Source organism: Periophthalmus magnuspinnatus, chromosome 21 (genome assembly GCF_009829125.3).
Source record: "Periophthalmus magnuspinnatus isolate fPerMag1 chromosome 21, fPerMag1.2.pri, whole genome shotgun sequence".
NCBI lineage: Eukaryota > Metazoa > Chordata > Actinopteri > Gobiiformes > Gobiidae > Periophthalmus > Periophthalmus magnuspinnatus.
The window spans coordinates 12,436,004-12,457,346 of record NC_047146.1 but is presented as its reverse complement, the minus strand read 5'-3'; the positions used below and the strand labels follow the sequence as shown (position 1 = coordinate 12,457,346).

Genomic DNA, 21,343 nt, shown 5'->3' with positions numbered 1-21,343 from the left:
CCCGATGACCCCTGGTATATTAAGGAACTTGAATATGAATCAGAGTTAGCCCGTTGACTGATTGCTCTAAGTGTTATTGTCTATAATGTGCCGCAGTATGGCATTAAACCAATCTATCTGTCATTTATTCAGTTGCAGGTGGTTTTATTGCTGAAAAAATGCAGTGGAAAATCATGTATTCTTACCTTGCCCCTTCAAATATCTGACCTGTAATTTGGCCTGCTTATCTCCATGGAGACGAAATAACTCTGTGGAACATTTCAAGCAAAGGTGAACCCTCCACCAGGAAAGTTACACTGCCAATATTTTAAATTTAGAGGTGTACACATATATTGTTTTTAACTAATGTGGGCCATTTACAAGATTAGTTTTTTTTTGTTTTTTGTTTTTATTATTATGATTATTATTATTATACAAAAGCAAAACTATGAAAAAGTTGCCAAAAAGTAATAATATGGTTTTGCTAAAGTCACACTTAGTTTAAGATCATTCCTGTATGTAATTAATTAATGAAATGTCTGAAAATGTCCAATTATATATATTTAAGCCACCAGAGTTATATAATTATAAGTCTGGTGGCTCAGTTTACATGGGCTCATATCTAACTCATTAAAATATTGTTATAGGCTGACTTCAACTTCTAAATTCTGTTCTATAATTGAGGAAGTCATTTTTTCTGGGACTGTCCAACCAAAACAGCACTGAATTATTGTAGGAGTGGGAGCTGAATCTCACAAGACATGTCTCTAAAATGCAAAGGATGAGCCAAAAATACAGTCCACACAATCAGGGCACTATGAGAGGAGCCTCTTAGGAGCGTCCTTTGGCTGTTCACTGGTAACATCTGTGAAATCAGGCTTTTAAGATCAGGACTAAGTTATGTCCTTTTCCCTTTATGAACATATGCAACAAGTGCGTCTTTGTGTCCTGGAGAGCTGCGGCCCCCATAAGGACGAGATCAGATTGGATTCGTGAGCAATAATGACTAATTGGATCAAGAGCGCCCCCCTGTGGACGATGGGGTACATCGCAGAAATTAAAATAGGTACAGTACGAACGCCCTAGTAACCACATGTCCCTTTTTTAGTTGTCCTGAACAGCCATTTAGGCCCTTGGTCATCTCAACTGTTACTAACATTTGGTTTATATTGTCCATATAAAAAAACTGAATGGCTCATGGAAGATGACTAAAGTACTAGACTCTGCTTAGGTCTACTTGTCCCACATTTTGCAAAGTAATGACAGAAAACACCTATTTGCTTTTAATATTGAAACCTTAGGTGATGTTAGTACCATATATAACATTTTAAATTCATATATGAGGTAGACATGTTCACATCAAATAGCCTTATACCGGTAACAACTGTAATGCTGATTTATTCTACAAAAATATTGAACCTGTCCATGTTATTTGGGATTTTCTTCAAGTTGATTAGAAAGGTGAATGAGCCTCACTTGAGTCTCTTTTAGGTTGTCAGTCTCAGTGTTGAAATCCAGTCAGTTTAATCCTTAAATGCTTCTCACTGATCTAAATAGCCACTACCTAAACCCCAGCACCTGCAGCCAGTCATTAATCAGTGCTAGTGCAGCCCTCTAGCTGCAGTTGTCCCCTTTAACACTGGCAATCCAAGGTCTTCTGATAGTAATCCCAGTTTTTAAACTAAGAGCACAGGCACCATACTAAACTGCTCATAATGCCACACCAATGCACAATAGACAAGAGTCTGAGTAGCAAACTATTACCATTTATTGTTCACAGTAATAGGACAAAAAAAATGTACAAAAATGTGGTATGGCCATCCTCCAAACCAAACACAAGTTACATCCATTTATAGGTTACCTAAAGACATGTTCTATAGCTTGAGTTGATAGATTGGAATATCCAAGACAATATGTAGACAACCAGAGATTATCTGCATCTGCTACAGCAGCATAAACAAACACTGAGCAGTTTCCCATTTGGTCCAAAAACACTTTATTTACTAGATACATTTCAATTGAGGGTGACAATAGTTGAGGTAATCCATTCATTGACTTTCACACAAGCTTTCTCTCAAATGCTCAAGATAGACAAGAGTACATGACGATTTTAAAAGTAGTTACCAAACATAGAAAATAGAACTACCAATGCTGGCAATTTTCATCAGAAATAATATTTAAGAAAAAAAAAATGACTTAAATAGCTGAGCTCCTGCAGATTTAAAATGGTTTAAAACAGAAAGATTTTGGCATGGAGTTTTGTGAGCATGCAGAAGTTAATTGACCTCAAAAGCAGCTTTTTCATAGGACGCTACGATCAAACAATTTGTTCAAGTAAAATTGATTTATAAAATGACCCTGTGTTTCAGAGTTCAAGATTAGCGCCTAATGAAAAAGCCATCATCTTCAAAACCGTAAAATTACTTCTGCCCATTATTTAACAGGGAACTGAAAGCCAGAACCAAGTAAAAACACAATTACAACAAGTTTGAGAAGTCTCTCCACCATGTCCACTTAGGAATACACCCCTCCAGTCTGTTGCTGAAATACGTCAATTGTGTCTTCATCCTCCATTTCCAACTGCAAAACAAAATATTCATTTTTAAAAAAGTGTAAACATTTTTATTTGTCGTCATTTAGTGTCCTTCACTACATTCAGGCTGAGATAACACCCAAATCTGCAGTGGGCAGACTACAATTACCCAACAAAATTTTTGAGCAACAAATCAACCAGTCAAGCGGTTTCTAAATCTGAGAATGCAAAATAAAAGCATTTTTCTCCTAAGTCTGACCATCAGCAATGCCAACTGGTGGGCAAAGTGGAGCTTACCTGTGCAGGTGTGTCTGTCTCGTTGATTGGCTGTCCATCAAATCTAAACCGAATCTGACGAATAGACAAACCCTGCAGACACAGCTCGTGTTAATGCACAGACTGTTCATGTTCACATAAGACAGACTGTCGTGTCCTACCTGCCGTTCACAGTACGCCTTCATGAGTTTACTGAGCGGAGTGTGCCTTTTGATTTTAAACTGTACGACTGATCCGTCCTGACCGGCCACCTTCAGGTTGATGTGGTCATTCTCCGTCTTCACACCTTCCTGCAGCGCGCACAAAACACAACATGGTTAGCATTAGCATCACACACACAGCCGCTGGAACAAACAGCACAATTCTGTAGCTCCCTTTGTGGAGGCTAGCTCCAGCGCACGCCGCTAAATATAGGTTCCATCCGCTGTTAGCTTAGCATGTTAGCCTAAACTGGCGCAGACAGAGAGCCACAATGGCGCAAACGAAAAGGAAAACTGAAACCCTGCTTAGCACAATCACTCTCTCCAGACCGTCAGAACGTGCACCACAGGACTACTTTAGACATCAGGGGCCAATAGTCCATTCGGAAATGTATGGCAAAGGAACACAATAAGAGAAATTGTGCAAATAAAGTCCAGATGTCCGCAAACCATTGTTTTCACCTCTACCCGCTCAAATGTAGCATGGCCAGCAGGGTTAGCTGTGCGGCTCAGGAGTGTTCAGGGTTGTTCCGTGAGGAGCTTGGATAAATATAAAGCTGTATAAGCTCTTACCTTTGGCTTTTCTTCAGACATTGTGCCGTTGATCCGTGCGCCGCTGAACACAGAGGAGCTGCAGTCTGGAGGGAGCGGGTTGTTATCACTTCCTCCGGCTCTTTTTTGTGGAGCAGGCGCGCGCACTCACATTTAAAATGTAATTCGACCACACGAGTCACGTGCTCCTCTGCCGCCGGGAGCGCGCATACGAGAGAGCGCACACTAAAATCCGCACTCCCGCGACTGCTTTGCATCACAAGGGCCCATCCCCAGACTGCACACAACTAAAGCACTAACACAAGCATAAAGACAATGTGTTTTTATCACACACACAACAAAAGACCAGCGGATCACAATGCCCTTTATTATTCTGTCAAACATGGTATATAAAAATATACATTTTAGAAGTACAAGTTAGCGTCAGTAAACAGTGTGTAATGCCCGCGGTAAAAGAGAAATGTTTCATTAAACCAACTTTATTGATCCACAAGGGAAATTACCACTGTGCCCTGCTGCCTCTCTCAGGACAGTATGTTACTGTATTAAATACAATCTTGTGTTAAACTTGTGAACTTATTGATGTACTTTTCATAATGGCACTAGGATGTGTGCATTGTAGAAATTATACCACAGAAGCAGCAAAGATAAAAGAAAATAATCAATTAGAACTACTTAGACAGTAGCAGTCACAAAAACACTGTGCACTAAGCCCTCAGATCAACTGAAAAACTAAATATGGACAGATTTACAAATCATATTGCAATCAAAAACATACAGAAGCTTTGGTTTGTCTCAATACTGATATCATAACCATTCTAGTCATATTTAGGTGTATGTTACAGTACCGTTCTCAGAATATCAATGTTTGTTAAAAGTATAGGCACTGGTACATTTGAAAATATTCTTTAGTGTTCATTCATTCGAGCATATGGGTTATCCTTCGCCAAACCTGTAGAAGAAAATGTGAGAGCTGTCAAATGAGGTTACTTTTAGACATCTAACCTTTAAATAAACAAACAAACAATATATATAAATATATATGGGTCTTATAGTTCTCCAGGAGATGGCGCTATTGGTCTTGTGTGTCTTTTAACACTATAATAATAAAACATGTATACAGTATATGTTTAAGCCAAACACCTCACATTTTTCTTGTTTAAGTTCAAGAAAAGAAATATTTAAATATCTTGAGATGAGGGGGGAAATGTTAAAATAATTCATTTTGTGTCATATCATGCAGCCATATTTTATTGAATATTGAAAATGTCTCAATCTGATACATCACATTGTAGAAAGTGAAAATATCATCAATCATCATTTAAACATTCAAAATGATGTGAAAATAAACTCACCATATTTCTGTCGGATTTCATCATGTCTCATCTGCATTTCTGTTCTCCTATAAAGGAAAACATAAATAAGTTAGAGGACAATGAGCCTGTGTTGTTACTATTTTGAGAGCAAATCCATACTTTGCTTTATGTCTGGCTGTTCGAGCGCGGGTTTCTCTTTCAGCTTTTGCATCTTCCTTCTTGTTTCTGAAACACATAGAATGGCAGCATTATTTCACTGAGCTTTAAGTAACAATTATCAGTCAATTAGTCAAAAAAAACTTTGTCTGAAAGTTTCTAGACAAAGAATATTGAGAAATATTGTGCACTGATGAAAATTACACATTCAGTTTTGTTTTTGAGATTGTGATTCTAGTTATTATCACATAATATTTTTTGTATCTTTTTTGTCGATACTGTACAGATAACAATTAATAATAATGAAATAGTCAATGATTATTTTAATAACATTTTGTCTCGATTATCCAAATAAATTATTGTAGCTCTACATTTCAAGTTTATTTCAAGTGCATTTGACAGATTAATATGTTTTTCAAATTATTTGGAGGAATAATACCAAAGGTAAATATAGTTTTACATCAGTCATGTGGCAGTTTGTGAAGAAAAGTAGTAAATAAAATGTTGGAAAATAAAAGTAGCGGTGAGTGATATCAATTTCACTTAAAATACAAGGAATGCTGACCGTTTAAATCTGATTTAACAAAAATCATGTTGTCATTTATTTTTATAATCATCATCATCATTGTGTAATTTTGTTAATATCATGGTTGCTAGAGTAGGTAATAGTTATGGAATTACCTCTACTTATGAGTAAGTAAAATTATAAACTTAGGCAAGATATTTTAGTAAAATCTTCAATGTAATTATGTTTTATGTTTATAATTATGAAACATCACTATGTTTTAGTGAAATATGTAGTCTAACCTGTAATATCCACTTTAAACAAAAATAAACTGCACATTATTATTTCCAGAGCTTATCCCAAACAAGTTCTAACAGCTTTTGGAGACGTCTGTATCAGCCACGGTGAATAACAGCCATTGTTTTCCCTCTCCTCCTACAGCTCCTGTGGTGCACCAGATTTACCAGTGGACGTTTCATGTGACTTACCCGATTCTCTCACACTTGCAGCAGCAAAAGCAGCACACCAAAACAGTGATGATCAAAACACCAGCCAGCACTGACATGGTTATGATCAACACCTGGAAGTTTACTGAATAACAAGAGACATTGATTGAACATTAACAGTTAAATGAAAATTCTTAACTTTAAACAACTTTCAATGTGTCTCTTACCCCAACAGACCCCCCATCGGGCATCATTCAAAGGACACACACTCTTAGGTGGCAAAATGTTCCTCACGGGGTAGTCGAGGCATTGTCCTGTTTGTTCACACCACAAGCACTGCAACAAAGAACAATTCTCATTAGATTTGAGCGTTACAAAATACATGCAAATACAAAGGCAGGGTACTTACTATCACATTCTGCAAGCATTCGCCACAAGTTGTGTTGTTTTTTGCAGAACAAGGAACTGTGAAGTATAAACATGTGGGGGATTTTAGGTTATTAGGTCAAATTATGGGTAATTTTTGATAAATAATACATAAATATATAAATACAAGTTTGATTTGTAATTACATATTTGATTCAGATATGTCAATCAATGTGTACAATGAGGAAACTAGTCATGTGATTCCCTCCTGACTTTATCACAGTGAACCTCATGAAGTTACTGTTCAAACTGACTTGTAAAAAAAATAACTCAAAGAAAAACTTACTTGAAGGCGATGGCGTCGACGTTTGTGCACCGGTAGATCCAAAATAGGACAGATTTAAGACAAAAGCAACGAGAAAAACTCTGCACAATCCAGGCATGTTTGAACAAGTGAAACAGACCAAATAAACAGAAGCAGCACGCTGCATGAAACACTTGGGAGAAGCAGCGGAGGAGTAAAAGAAGGGAGGAGCACGGGAGGCTGTTTACGAAAGGCTGACATCACAAAACGGCTTACTCAGTCGTTTCCTTCAGTTTATTACGAATTTTCATACATTGTCTTAAAGTTAACAGCATTGGTACTCTTTATATACGGTGAGTGATTGATACACAGGCAAAAGAGTATGTAGTGAAAAGTATTAATTTAAAGACAAGAAGCTACGTAATCATTTTAGTAAACATTACGTTTAGAAATCGGATTAAACACAGACTAATTTATGAAAATGAAATACTATTTATTTTTTTTAATGTTGGGTAAACTAAGTAAAAACTTCCCCTCAGCGGAACTAATGAACACGGCCGTGTTTCTCTACGGAGCGACAAAGACAGGTCCGTCAGGTCGCAATGCATTTGTGCCTCGATTCCGTATTTTGTGGGTTTTTTTTTAATTTGTTTCCCTGTATATTCAATTTTGTAACATTTGCGTGTTGTTTATTGGCAAATTATCTTTATTTTATTGTCATGTTTATTTTAATTTGTGCGGGTTTGACTTAACACCATAATTCAAAACTCTATGTCGAAGAATGGGGTCGCTGCTACTTACGTAATTGAGCATACTTACCTGGCAGGGATGACACCATGATCATGAAGGTGGTTTGTCTTCGGCGAGGCTTTGCCATTGCACTCCGGCATTCTGACCCGAACGAATTCCCCACATGTGGGAATCTCGACTGCACAATTTATGGTAGTGGGGGACTGCGTACGCGCTCTCCCCCTGCATGAGGTTAGAGGGAAAATAATACTGAAGTAGTAGTAGTGAGACACAGCAGCAAAGTGGTCCGTATAAGAACATCACATATTTATTTTCATTGGATCGAGTTATATGGTGTTAGCAGCAAGTACTAGATTTTTGTTGTTTAGCGTTACTCAATCTGAAAATATATAAAAATTATCCAAAAAAAAAAAAGACTTAATTCCAACCATTCCCGTTAAATCTCCGACTTTAATCTCAATATACTGCTTTATTCTTCCAGTACTTATAGTATTTTTTAATGTGACCCTTCTACTCACTCGTAAATAATGCATTTGTTATTCCTGTCCTGAAATTGCTGGGTTTCAGATGACCACAACATTCTGTAGGCCAGTAACATTTAATACAGACGGGAGGCGGATGAGGTGATGCTTATTTTTGTTGAAATATAATGAGTTCTGGGGTCTAGACTCTAATAGAGATGATCAGGTTTGATGTTTGCCAGTTTTGCTTTTGGATGAGGTCTTATAATGTCATTAATGCGGGAAACTAGCTCTTCATCATCAATCTAAATACACACATAAAAGTCCTAATTTAGAGTACACTGCAGTTTCATAATAGTTTGGATTAAATAAATAAAGTCACTGATACTTTTAAATCTTCAGTAGCTCCTATAATTCTTAAGTTATACTCACCAAATTTTAGCAGTAGGTAAACTGAACCTTCTGAGATTTTTGGCAATATATACAGTTATAATTGTTCACTTACACTTGAACTTATCACTACTTAAACTAGGGGAAGTAAAAATGACCAACTTTTTAAAAATAAAGTTTTTTAAATGACCAGTTTCGCCCTGAATAGCCCGATGCAAAACATTTGAAAGCATTTTGGGGCTTATTTGATCCTCGATATTAAGTTTTAAGTTGTTTATTGTCTGAAGTTTATTCACAAACACCTTTTCTTGAAGATAGTCCCACAGGAAGAAATCGGGACTAGTCAGGTCTGTGGAGATCACTTACTGCCCCCTGTCTTTGAAAACGACTTATTATTCCTTTAATGGAATTTACACTTGGGGCATCTCTGGTATTAAACCCAGTATTTGACCCATGTGACTCAAAGTACCACTGTACAATGAGGGTTCATTCCTCGGTGCTGTATTTGCTCATATTAATGTCGGAAGGGTCGTTCTAAATGCTCTGAAAAAATATAGAGAAACAAAAGAGTTATGATTTTTTTTCAACTGTGCTAATGCTGCTAATGTAAAGTGTTTACTGTAGCAGAGCACACTTGTATTTTTTAATAAGAGGAACGACAACAGGAGCAATTAAATACAATAATTTATTAAAGCATCTTTAAATTCTGATATAAAACATGTTCTATGTTCCATGTTTCCTTCCTTCAAAACAGTCGTAAACAGTCTTTTCTGTGTGGGCATGATCAGTCTCTGGTGTGGCCGCCGGCAGCTGACCAGAATGCCTCAGAGCGGAGATGAGCCAGGTGAATCCCGGGGTTCAAATGTTTGTGGGTCAGTTGTCATCACGGACCATTGTATTTATGTGATTAGCAAAACACTGGACACAGTAACTACAGAAATCAGTCATAAGGAGAATCGTTGACGTTAACAGACAACAACTGCCAATCCTTTAGTACGGAAGCATATATCATGAACCACTAGCTCCAAATGTCAAATTATTGTAACCCTGAAATATAAAATCATAGAATAACAGACTAGCAAAGTTAAATTTTACATTTTAGCACACTAATAAATACCCCACCCTCTATGGCCCAAAACAGCAAGAAACCGCCCGTTTTAAATCCCGTTCAAGCGACACGCCTTTACAAAAACGTTCTGAAATAAAAGGACATTTCCGCAGTTGTTCCAGTTTCATGTTGGACACTTTCATGACACATTTGTTCATACTGTTCCAAAAGGCAACAGTCTATAAAGGCAACATCAGCCCCGAAACTCCCAAAAACACTAAGGCAAACTTGTTTTCATCGCATACATTATATTACCTGAGTGAGGAATTATATCAAAGAGTTGTGAATTTTGATTTGTGGGCTCAAAAACACTATACACAAATTATAGTATTTCCAGGAAGACGTTAAGAGGTGTTTTTTGCTTCATATATGACTTGAGTTTCTATTGTCAATGTATCTAAAGGAGTAATATCTTGTTGAGAGCCAGTGTAACCAGTACAAGGTATGAACACAGAAAAAACATACAATAATTCAGATAGGACATTCTTGCTTTCACATTAGCAGTATAGAATATTCCGTGTTATAATTTAGTCTAAGCTCTTGTCCAAAGGTATGTATTATCGTGTTGTTTCTCTGTGTCTTCTGCCCGCTCGTCTCTAGAGGGCAGTCGTCTGATACTGATGCTACGTCGAGCCTTGACAACCTGTCCATCACCTGATCCAGTTGGTGCCGTAACTGGAGACGGATTTGACGCTGCAGCGCTTTTTCACAATCATGTTTATGTAAGCTTTCATGATCTTTGTGATCTCCCCGACCTGGAAAAAAAAACATAACACAGTCGGTAAATATGTGAGCTTTTTTTTTTTTCTTTTTTTTTCTGAATAAATGTTTTTTGTTGACTTGTGTGTGAAGCACTGTGGGCAGCTTAAGTTGCATTTTAAATGTGTTATATAAATAAAATTGAATTGAACTGAACTTTACAAGAGAGGTAGATAAAAGGGCTGGGCCATTAAAAAATGAATAACTTTTTTTCTCATATTGGTCGATTTCTGTTTCTAATTACCGTAAAACTAAATCAAATAGTTTTCATTATTAATTTCCTGAACATAAAAAGCACTTTTAATTATTGCCTTTTAACAAAAAATAGTCCAATTTCTTTAAAAAAAAAAAAAAATCTGAAATCTGCTTTGAACCACGTGCTTTTACTGACCTCTTGTTAAAAAGTTTCAAGCTGATCACTGTTGATTAAAAATGACTGAATCTCTTAATTAAAATTTGATGAATAGCACAGCCCTTTATTTTACCAAAACACTTTTTTACAAATATATAAATTAATCAACTTTTCATCCCATTTATGAAAAGATTCTGTAAAAGTTATCAGTACTTGCTCCCTTGTTGCATTAAAACCCTGTTAGAGATCACACATATACTTTGGATTTTATTTTATTAATGCCTTATTAATAATGAATGAATCCAGTCTATAAAAAGCAAAGGCTAAACGAAGTACCTGAGGAGTTTCGAAGTACATCTCCCTTTCGTCCACAGTGATCTTGTAGGTGCAGGGCTGTGGCGCTCCAAAGAAGATGATGTGTTCGTAAGGAAACGTCTCCAGAGGTTTGGGCTCTCCTCTTTTGTACACGGACACGTTCTCTGCGCTCACACTCAGCCACAGATCGTGTGGGAAGCCCCCCTCTTTACACTGCAACGGAGGATACAAGGATGAGACAAAAGTACTTTCAATATGTTACTAAAGAATACTTGTACTAACATCTTAATAGTGATAATGCGTTTGGAAGTGCTTGCTCAGATAGAATGGAAAAGGATTGTTGGATATACTGTGTAGTTTTTGCATTTTGAACCTCTAAAATATAAAAAAAATGTACTATGTAACGTTTCTTGTGGAGAGCCTGCTGTCTGCTCGTCTCCATGGAGATGTTATTGCTTTGATTGAAATGTTTTCCAGTGTTGTATTAACTCATCTATCTTTTATTTGTTCAATTAAATATGTTTTTTTAGCTAAACAAATACCTTGAAAAACAGGGATTATTACTGTGAGCAGGTTTGCGCGTGATGAACCACCGGAAAAGTTACACAGTGCACTCTCACATGAGCTAAGTAAATCTAGATATCCAAATAAAAACAGTCCATACCTCCACATCGAACAGCGTGGACCCGTACCCGGTCCACTCCTTGATCACAGTCATGTATTTGAGCATGGCCTGGTGCTGGTCCAGCCCGCTCAGCCTGGCCCACTTGTCTGTGATACTGGCCCGCGTGGATGACATCTCCTCTTTGATCCACATCTCCAACATCTGCTCCTCCTCCAGCTTCTGCTTCTTCATGGAGCCCGTCTTCAGCCCCCTCCGCAGCGTCCCGTCCAAGAAGCTGGTCCTCCTCCTCTCCAGGGTCTGTCCCGTGCCTGAGCTCCCTCCGCCTTTGGTGAACTGTACGATGCGGTTCCGGAGGCGGCCCACGGGGTACACGCTGTCCAGGCTCCAGGAGGCTTTGCCCTTGTCTCCGTAAAGGAACTGCAGACGTAGGGCGGCCAGGTGGTGCAGGGTCTCCTCACGGGCAGGGAAGTGACCGCGGGTTAGACTCTCGTGAGCCTGGGACACGGGACAGAACTTTGGTTAAGGCACAGCACAGTCTGGTTTATTCCTTTATTTATTAAAAGAGCATAACTTTTAAGGTGGAGAATGTGCGACTTCCTTGTCTCTATAAAGATGTTTTTTGCTTTCCCTGGAATATTCCACAGTAAGGCATTAAAATCTGTCTTGCATTTATCCAATTACATAATGTTCAAATGCTCAAAAATACCTTGAAAAACCTACATTTGTAACGTCACATGTAGATAATTTTAATAACAAACTGAAACATTCCAGGCAAAGCAAAAACATCTCCATGGAAACAAGCACAACTCACACAACTTCCACCTTGAAAGTTACATAATGCACCTTTAACGGGTAGGTCAAATGTGAATAGATTGTAAAATGAAGTTTATTATCATTTCATTTTCTGATCTTTTTGCCAATTTTATTTTATTGCAGATAGTACTAACACTAACTAACTACTAAAACTACAGATTTCACATATAAAACTACTTTTTAAGAATGATCCGGTAAAGTCAATGAAGCAAATACATCATTTATAACCAGAGATACTAATAAAAATGATCTCATGGTATTGAAAAAGTTCATCATCCTAAACCTCCCCCGACCGAACCAACCAAAACTACAGGAACACCAGGATGTTTTAGCAAATAGTAGTTATGCAGCGTAATATATATTAATTGTTTATATCTTAATTCTCACCTGCTCAAACATGAACGCAAACTCCACTCCTTCTTTGGGCATACTCTCCACATCCAGGAAGCAGTAGAGCTTAAAGTACAGTTTCCATTGGCCGTCATTCTCTTCCTCACTGACCGCCAGTCTAAACATACCTCACGAAATTAGCACATGCGCCACGTTAGGACTACAAATTCAACGTTTATGAATGAACGTACCTCTCAAATTTTGCCAAAACATCTGCTACAAGTACTCTGCTCTCCACCGCTTTGTCAATGGAGTTGTTGTGTTCAAATAACGCAAACATGTTCCGGCTGTCTTCCATAGCTAACCCACGAATTAGCTTTTCCACCACCTAGGAAATCAAAGTAGCATTTTAGCACCGATACGTTTTATAAATAACAGCGTGTATTGTTGGCGCTTTACCTCTCCAGCGGTGGTGTGGGAGTTGATGGAGATCTTGCAGGAGCCTCCCCCGTGACAGTAAACCGTAGTGGTCATTTCCTGTCTGGTCAGCAGGGCGATGATTTCTTCTTGGGAGGGCACAAACTCTCGAGATTTGGTCCTCTTCAGGGATTCGCTGATGAAGTGGGCATACTGTTCGATCTCTGTACCAGGGAAGAGCTCCTTAATCCTGAAAAATATGTATTAAGTATTGTCAGATTGGAGTCCACAGTCTCACTACAGTAATATTTTGGTTTACTTTTATAGTTACTACAATTAAAAGTAGGGCATTTAACTTGTGCTATTACTGTATTGCAATTACAACTGAATCTTGGTTACTAGTGCCTGAAACAGCAAATTGAGGACAAATATCTCATTCTTTTTAATGGATGACCATCTTGAGAACCAAAACAGCAAATGACAACATCAACTTTGCCATCTTCTGCAACGTTTTTGTAATTAAGAATAAATCAGCATAAAACACTACAACTTTCATCTGTAAAAGCTATACTTGAGTTGACCTTGTACTGTATACCTCATATGTGATGCCACCATCAATTTTAGTACATGAAGTATGCAGTAAACACAAATAATACCACATATTTTGCCACCATGAGTGAAAAAACAACTTAGGTAATGTGTTCTGTTAACGGTTAAAAATGTTGCCAGGGTTTTATCTGGGATTTATATGAGTTTAATTCTTTAACAGCAAATTCTCCCAAAGAATTCAGTCCTGTCTGTTCTATTTTAACGTTTTGAAACAACGTATTTGAGAGATATAGAGGAAAATTAATGAAAATATTATGTGTTGTATAGAAGGATATGTATTAAGGGTAACTATTTTTGACTGAATAGTGATCTTAGGTTATAAGTGACAGCTGACCATCTCAATGATTGGTTATTTTTCTGTTTGTTAAAAAGGGCATGTAATAATAAGACATGGTTTTCTTCATGCTCCTATTCACCTACGTGTTGACTTAACTGTATTTTAGTTAAACTACATAACTGTAATTGCATGGCTGAATGAAAAATAAACGTAATCAAAAGAGCTATATAAAATCAGTACCTTTTGAGGTGGAACCTGAGGTAGCGCAGGATGCCACGGCTGGGCAGGAAGGTGCAGCTCATGCAGGTGAGGAGGTGCCAGTGCGCGCGATTGGCCGGGCTGTTGGGATGAGGCACGTGATTGGTCTGTTTGATCAGCTGACAGTAGACCTCGTCCCGTAGCGCTCGCAGGTCCTGGCAGGTCTGCAGGATGCCCTGGATGATGGGCACCGGGTCGGACACCGCCTCCATCTCCTGAAGAGAGTTGAAGATCTTGACAGCTTCGTCTTGCAGGCTGGTGTAGCCCTTTTCCTTTTGCACTGGAAGGGAGAAGGTGCAAGTACAATCTCAAAAAACATGTAAAACAACTAAAACAAAAAATAGAAAAAACAGAAATGACAATAATACATTCAAGAGCAGATAAGCATGTACAATATAATGTTTGGTTTAAATAAAAGCTAATAAAGAAGGTATAATAGTGTTTAAATATGATAAACACACAAAGATAAAGACCAAACTCACAGTGGACGCTGACATCTCCGTATGGCAGAGGTAGAAGAGGTGAGTGCAAAGGATGCTGGGTATATCTGAGGATGGGATTCCTCCAGTAGGTCTGCTCCACAGCCTCTACATTCAAGCTACTCTCCTGTGGACACACAGCAAGAGGTCAGTATAAGAAACTACTCAATGAACAGCTGTTAAATAAGACTATGCAACACTAACTATACTACCTATAACAATATTAAAAGTGAAAAATTAAACATATAAAAATATGACAGGAGAACTGAAAGAAAGAAGTCAGCACTGCACACAGATGTGAGTACCTCACTTCACTACAGACTGTGTCCTTGGTTTGGAAAACTGAAAACCCAAAAACGTCATGTCAAACGTTATTTGTGTGAAAATGAACTCATTACTCACTCACTTATTACATTCCAGCACTTTCAGAGCACTTAAACTGGTTTGGATACATGTGGTTTCATTACCTTGATATCCCTGATGAGTTGTTGGGTTGGCGTTTCTATGGGAACCTTGCTGTCTATGGCTCCCTGGATGGCATTAGCCCATCGCATGGCTTCATTTAGCATTTTGGTGTAAAGGCGATAAGAGTGCTTTCGTCCATGGACAATGATATTCCAGTAACCTGAGGGAACAGTATAAAGACATCATGTCACTGAGTTATGGATAAACTTCATTATAAAAGGTTACTCAGCTCCATACCTGTGTCTTTGAAGACCTTCTCGTCTGGCTGCACCACAGAGCAGAGGCTGTTGAGGACCAGAGTGCCCAGTTTGGTGGCATTACGCTCTGAGGACTTGTAATAATCCAATGAGTTTGTGGTGAGGACGAACCAGCGCTTCTTCAACTTCAGGGAGGTGCTTTTGGCTCCGGACTTCATCTCTTTGTGAAGCCAGCCTGGTGCCACACATCAGGAGAGGAGACAGGTCAGTCAAGTAAAAATGTGGATTAAACGCATAGATTTTAGTTGATTTAAAGTTCAAACTGACCTCTGACCAGAAACTCCTGGCCATCGCTCTTGGCATCTCCCTTGGACTTCTGCAGCAGGCCGATCCAGTGGTGCATCTCCTCTGGCGTGTCCGTGTTGCAGTGGATGACACGGTTTGCAGTGATGATCACGAAGGAATTGGGTCTAAAACAAACCATTGTATCGATTACACTGTTGCAAAGTAATCAAATCAGACAATTACAATTAAAGACCATTGGGTATTTCTTACCTGTCAGGGTTGTCAGACGCACAGACCGAGTCAATCAAGCCCACGTCTAAGGTGCCCTGTAGAGTGTGAAAATATAGCATATATTTTAATAAATCAAATTACTATAAATACAACTTTAAGCAATGTACACGGTTGTGTTTCTGCCCCAACCAGACCAAAACATAATGTTGTTGTGTCTTTAAGCACAGCACTTCACCGCACCTTACCTAAATATGACTGAGTGTGTGTCAGTGAGAGATTGGTGGTGATTGGGGAGGCCACTGCCGCTGATTGACAGCCATTTTCCCAGTCCCAGGGCAGTTGTGGCTACAGAATAAGCACTAAATGTGGATAATTAATTAATGAATAATCTAATGTAAAACACCAGAGTTTCTTGAAGTGCTATTTTAATTCAAGATATTTTAATTATTATAGGTCTATTTTAGTAACAAAATCAAATATCAGTATTAAAACGTTTAACATAAAAATCTTACTTCACAATTTAGACTTGAGTATCCATAGACCATTTTCCCTACTGTACCAACCAGACTTAGCATTGTACGTGTGAGTGTAAAGTAGACTTGGGTCTTTTTTTGTTGCAGTCAGACGAAAGAGGAACTCACCACTGCGTTCTTTGGATTGGCTTGTTCGTGATGCATCTCTAGGAGCTGGTCTGGGCTGGCGCTGTGCACACGACTCAGCACATTGAACCAACCGCTGCAGGGTCAAAGCGACGGGAGGGAGGGGGAGGTATGGAGTGAGAGAGCGAGTCAGCGTTAAAGACTGTTTCCATGGATAACCACAAGAGGGAACAATGAGTCTACGTATCACTGTTAAAGGTCAGCGGACTGCACATGATAAAAGTAAAATAATTCTGTAAGACAGTTTTATATTTCTAAAATTATGTAAGAAAATATTGTAAAACTGTAAAAAAATATAATAATAATAATAATAATAATAATAATAATAATAATAATAAACTATAGTAAAGATAAGAAAAGTAAAGATAATGACTCAACAGTGACTAAACTTGTCTGTTAAAACTGCTTATAGAGAAACAACCACAAAATCTTTCTAATTCTATTTAAGTGTATTACAATAATTATGTATCTAAGAAATGGACATAACCAAGCGTGTTTGTGAAGGTCAGGGAGTCGATTCTTTATAAAGTACCTTGCATCTTCTGGAGACTCTGCATAGATGTGGTACGTCCTCTCCTCTGTCACAATATTCAGTGCATTTTCCTTCTCGTGATTGTCCACAATTTCCCTAAACACATGAAAATTGACACTTTATAAATACATATTCTCCATTCAAAAACTGTATTTAAAGTGCATATAACAGGTTTTCATGTTTTTCTAATTCTTAGTTGGTTTGGTGGGAGAGGAACTGTGGTAAATATTTATCATAGTTTTACATGAGTTAAGTGGCAGTTGTTGGGGAAAAAAGTTTGAAAAGAAAAGCACAAAACTTTCACAAAAAAAAGGCGTGTTTCGGTGTTTAGTCTAATCATAATAATCGTGTAATCTAGGAAAGTTTTGGTCCTTGTTTACAGTTTGGTTGCTAAGTAAAAATTATGGAATTATCTCTATATGTCTTATCTTCTGCCCATTTCCAACCAGGAAGTAAGTTTATACACTTAACAAAAATGTAAAAAACTTGAAAAAAAATGGCCAAAATCTATAGTAAACTAAATATAGTGATGTTAACTATGTTTTAGTGAAATAGTTAGTCTGACCAGTCATTTGCACATTCATAAAACAAACATCTTCCATACTTGGCGGCTCGGATGTCGATGGTCCCTTTCTGCTTCTCCTCGCTGTCATTCTCGAAGTACATGAGCTTGTTCTCGCGGAGGACGAACCAGCGCATTTTCCAGTTTCGTCGGGACAGGGTGGACATGCCCCCTCCCTTCTTGTAGAGCCATCCCGATTTGAGAGAGTCCTGTTTGGCCCGGAACCACATGAAGGTGTCGTCTTTTAGCACGCACCAGCGGCGACGCCAGGGAATCATCAGACCGCCTGGGAGAACAAAAGCAGTGGGGACATGCGGTTGAGAGGGAGGGTAAGTGCTAGTCAAAATACTGAGTGTGAGTAAATATTATGTCGCTAAATATGCAGTATGTCAAAGATAACCATTACAGTTTGGAAGTGAAGACAAGCAGTTTAAACTAGTACATGCACCGAGGATTTCACTGTGATCAAAGTGGTGCCTGAATGGCTGCTCAAGTAAAGGGTTAAATTACCATCCATATTTTTAGACTTTGTGTGTATCTGCAGTTTTTTTTTGCAATTGGACAATTTATATTTTATAGGGTTGTCAAAATTGTCGAAAATCGGATACCAATCAATAGTAAACCTAGTATCAAAACTAGATACACATTTGAGCAGGTATCGATACTAAAACATTCACAGGACAGAAATGATCCTTTCCTGAATAGTTTTAGATTGATCTTGAGCTGTATCTAACAAGTATAAGACACACAGACTAGTACACACCCATGGACCACCGTGGAACCTACCTGGAAGACTGAGGGATTACACAGATATAACACCACAGTAGATAAAGTGCTATGAATTAATGTTGAAAATAACATTAATGATCAAGTCTATTCCTTAGAATCAAAATTAAGTTTGAATAATATGACTGTAAAGAGCTTATATTTATTTTATGTAACCTTTATATAACTTAATAATAATAATAGCTTACACTTGTAATGCGCTTACAACTATGTAGTGAAATTCTGATGTATTAATTATGTATCAAGAGGTGCCTAAACAAGCAAATACACGTTCTTCCTTATCATAAAATCAACTTACCGGTAACTTTCTATTCACTGCGTAACTTTCCGGTTTATCTCCATTTTTATCGCCATGGTGGTGTTGTTGCTTTGTCTGTATTGTTGATAATATGGCTTTAGAATGATCTGTCTTGCATTTATTCAGCTACAGGTGTTGTTAAAAATATCTCAAAGAACACAAAAACTTACTGTGAGTGGGGTTGCCTCTCTACAGATCTTACCTGTAACTCGGCCTGGTGCACCACCTGCTTGTCTGCATGGAGATAGATAAGTGTAATGCTATAGCGAAACAATAACATCTCCATGGAGACAAGCAGGTGGGGGACTGTCCACCAGAAAAGGATATAGGAATTAAAATATCAGTCTTTCAATTTGACAAAGCTACTCACTCTTCATGTAGAGGTAGCCGTGGAAGTACGGAGGCCCAGATCCGTTCAGGAGGTTGACTCTGCCATTGGAAACCTCTTCATCTGTGTCCACATAGGCATCATTCTCATCATCACTGTCGATGAACTGCAAAAAAGCATACAAAAAAGATCTGAGTAAATTGGCCAAAGAATGACGCCTCTTAATAGCAGTGTGACCATGTTTGTCTTGTCTCTGAGTTTATTGCCTGAAGCTCTGCACTTAACACACACAGATTCTTTGAGCTTGTTGCTTTTGTTGACACTGGCAGTTTCTGTGAAGTCATCAAAGCCAAAACCACTCAATCATTGGAATGTGTAAAAAAAAAAACAAATTACAAAAGATACGATTGATTAATCACTGGGCACTGAATCCACAGGCTCACCCAGCATGTGGGCCATATATGCACCGCTCTAAGTATTTGTAAATCTACATCACTGTCAATTTTACAGAAATTTCAGATATAGACAAGGACTAAGGATCTTTCTGTAATGTGTTTTTTTGAAAAGTGAAATGTGTTAGTTTCGAATTATATCAAAATTTCAATTATATCATGAAAGTTGTTGGAGATCTGCAAAATTTGAATATCAAGTGTATATTTTTTATTTGAAAAAAGAGTGGAAAATAAGGTGATTTCATGATGATTTGATGATTTTGTAAACCTCCAAATAAGGGTTTTAAGTAATATTTTTTTAGTTTGATTGACAAAGTATCATCTGAAAAAAATACCAGAATACATTTTTTTGAATATGGAAAATACAGGAGGACAGTACTATCTTAAAAAACAACATAATAGCATAACTTTGAAGCTATGTAGGACTTTGAGGCTATTCATTTCATTAAGGCAAACCCAAATACCTCTTTTAAGTAATGCCTAACATGAGATTCCCTGCTGCTATAAGAAAACTGTATGAATTCCATGATTTAAAAAATATTCTCACCGAGTCAGAGCTGCCCCTGAACGAGTCCAGACTGTTTTGGGTCCCGGAGGACTTCCTCAGCACCTCCTCGTCTGTGATATGTCCATCATTAATGCTCGCTCCAGAACTCCCATGAGCCTCTTCAAACTCTTCCTGATCGTAGTCCGACTCCGGGTCAGGAAGGGTGCTCTGGGAAACTTGACCATTCACCGGCTCATTCAGCTTTGACCCCCGGCTGTCCCTCTCTTCCCTATGTCCGTTAGTCAGCGCAGGAAGAGGAGCTGGAGCGTGGGTAGTGGAAAGTTTAGGAACGTGACTAAGACCGTTAGAAGTGACTGGCTTGTCCTGTGCGGAGGAGGGAGTAGCTAGCGGTCCTTCTGCAAAATCTGGAGGAGGAGGCGGGATACTCTGGAACACTTCCTTGTCCAGAGGAACTGACACTGGTGAAGGAAAATCTGGCAACGCTACGCACTCATCTTCAGCGTGGAACCCCTCATCCACCTCTTCTTCGGCCAGAGGAGCGGTGGATTCCGTCGGGTCGTGAAGGTTTTCTTCGCTGGACAAAGAGGGCTCCAAACCTCCAAAGTCTAACAAGTCCAGGAATTCTGTGGCCACTCGTGATGCTTCTTTCTCCAGGCGGTAGATCTCTGCGTCCCTGATTTGCCGGAGTTCCTCGTGGGACATGTCACCAACCAGGGACACGCCGTCTTCTTGTTGTTTCTGGAGACGTTCGATCTCGCGTTCCAGTCGTAGGATCTCTTCCATCTGTCTGCTCTCCTCTTCTGTGGTGTCGCAGTGGGACAGGGTCTGGGACAGCCCCTTCTGAGGTAAAAACAGTGACAATAGCATTAGTCATTTTCCTTTCTGTTGAAATGTGTTAGTAAGAATTTTTTAAAACAGTGACTTAACAGCATTCATTTTCAAAATTTATGATTGTATTGTATTGTACACTTAAAGATTCACTGTGTAACCTTCTTGGTGGGGGGTCTGCCACATGCGTATGGAAGTATGAGATCCATTATTCAATTATAGAAGTCTTTATTGCCCAAAGTACAGTGAAAAATGTATTGGTTCAGCGAGTAGGCTATCCTTTCCACAGATCTGACCTGTAACTTGGCCTGGTGGTGCCACCTGCTTGTCTCCATGGAGTTGTGTAAGTTTAATGTTGTACTCTGGAACATTCAAGGCAAAAGGAATAACACTTACATAGAGACGAGCAGGTGACAGTCCCTTTACCAGAAATGTTACATAGTGCACCTTTAAGAATGATCAATTAAAAACAGTCCAAATATCTAAAAAAAAACTACTATTTTTGTAAAGTGAATGTGTTTTTGTAGTATCTTAGTATTCATGCTCATCTCTAAGAGTCAGAATATACCTTTTCGCAGGCACCGTTCACCATCACTGAGTTCCTACAATGAGAAAAAAGTAATTAAACAGTAGTAG

At 38.5% G+C, this 21,343-nt stretch overlaps 3 protein-coding genes and 1 non-coding gene across 4 annotated transcripts in view; 1 reads left to right on the top strand and 3 right to left on the bottom strand.

The window, feature by feature from the left end:
• Positions 1 to 1,958: 1,958 nt before the first annotated feature.
• Positions 1,959 to 3,707, bottom strand: sumo3b (small ubiquitin like modifier 3b). Its single transcript, XM_033987387.2, has 4 exons — positions 3,562 to 3,707; positions 2,950 to 3,078; positions 2,810 to 2,881; positions 1,959 to 2,559 (listed from the first exon to the last, which is right to left on the bottom strand). Exons 1-4 carry the CDS (start codon positions 3,580 to 3,582, stop codon positions 2,494 to 2,496), a joined length of 288 nt encoding a protein of 95 aa, XP_033843278.1. The 5' UTR covers positions 3,583 to 3,707; the 3' UTR covers positions 1,959 to 2,493.
• Positions 3,708 to 3,887: 180 nt separating this feature from the next.
• On the bottom strand, positions 3,888 to 6,840 carry pttg1ipb (PTTG1 interacting protein b). The gene is made up of 7 exons (XM_033987043.2): positions 6,676 to 6,840; positions 6,373 to 6,428; positions 6,191 to 6,299; positions 6,006 to 6,108; positions 5,016 to 5,081; positions 4,896 to 4,942; positions 3,888 to 4,492 (listed from the first exon to the last, which is right to left on the bottom strand). Exons 1-7 carry the CDS (start codon positions 6,818 to 6,820, stop codon positions 4,449 to 4,451), a joined length of 570 nt encoding a protein of 189 aa, XP_033842934.1. The 5' UTR covers positions 6,821 to 6,840; the 3' UTR covers positions 3,888 to 4,448.
• A 604-nt stretch (positions 6,841 to 7,444) lies between these two features.
• Positions 7,445 to 7,607, top strand: LOC117389893 (U1 spliceosomal RNA). Its single transcript, XR_004542912.1, has one exon. It is a non-coding gene; the product is annotated as a U1 spliceosomal RNA (small nuclear RNA).
• Positions 7,608 to 8,905: 1,298 nt separating this feature from the next.
• myo10l3 (myosin X, like 3) overlaps positions 8,906 to 21,343 on the bottom strand; it is a 65,437-nt gene continuing 52,999 nt past the window's right edge. The window contains exons 24-41 of the mRNA XM_033986840.2: positions 21,276 to 21,309; positions 19,919 to 20,719; positions 18,962 to 19,085; positions 17,550 to 17,793; positions 16,946 to 17,041; positions 16,396 to 16,489; positions 15,794 to 15,849; positions 15,566 to 15,708; positions 15,279 to 15,473; positions 15,044 to 15,201; positions 14,580 to 14,703; positions 14,080 to 14,377; positions 12,996 to 13,203; positions 12,788 to 12,924; positions 12,594 to 12,714; positions 11,433 to 11,888; positions 10,790 to 10,981; positions 8,906 to 10,097 (exon numbers count right to left, since the gene is read on the bottom strand). Coding sequence (XP_033842731.1) covers positions 9,993 to 10,097; positions 10,790 to 10,981; positions 11,433 to 11,888; positions 12,594 to 12,714; positions 12,788 to 12,924; positions 12,996 to 13,203; positions 14,080 to 14,377; positions 14,580 to 14,703; positions 15,044 to 15,201; positions 15,279 to 15,473; positions 15,566 to 15,708; positions 15,794 to 15,849; positions 16,396 to 16,489; positions 16,946 to 17,041; positions 17,550 to 17,793; positions 18,962 to 19,085; positions 19,919 to 20,719; positions 21,276 to 21,309 — 3,586 coding nt within the window. The 3' untranslated portion in view covers positions 8,906 to 9,992. The remainder of the gene's footprint in view (positions 10,098 to 10,789; positions 10,982 to 11,432; positions 11,889 to 12,593; positions 12,715 to 12,787; positions 12,925 to 12,995; positions 13,204 to 14,079; positions 14,378 to 14,579; positions 14,704 to 15,043; positions 15,202 to 15,278; positions 15,474 to 15,565; positions 15,709 to 15,793; positions 15,850 to 16,395; positions 16,490 to 16,945; positions 17,042 to 17,549; positions 17,794 to 18,961; positions 19,086 to 19,918; positions 20,720 to 21,275; positions 21,310 to 21,343) is intronic.

Bases quoted from the DNA above. Each gene is read 5' to 3' on its own strand.
- sumo3b (XM_033987387.2), bottom strand. From the start codon at position 3,582: ATGTCTGAAGAAAAGCCAAAG. The intron at 3,079-3,561 runs GTAAGAGCTTAT...TGCGCGCTGCAG, and splicing joins TGTCTGAAGAAAAGCCAAAG to GAAGGTGTGAAGACGGAGAA. The intron at 2,560-2,809 runs GTAAGCTCCACT...TTTGTTTTGCAG, and splicing joins AGACAGACACACCTGCACAG to TTGGAAATGGAGGATGAAGA.
- pttg1ipb (XM_033987043.2), bottom strand. From the start codon at position 6,820: ATGCAGCGTGCTGCTTCTGTTTATTTGGTCTGTTTCACTTGTTCAAAC. The intron at 6,429-6,675 runs GTAAGTTTTTCT...TATACTTCACAG, and splicing joins GTCGACGCCATCGCCTTCAA to TTCCTTGTTCTGCAAAAAAC. The intron at 5,082-6,005 runs GTAAGTCACATG...TATGTGTTTCAG, and splicing joins TGCAAGTGTGAGAGAATCGG to AAACAAGAAGGAAGATGCAA.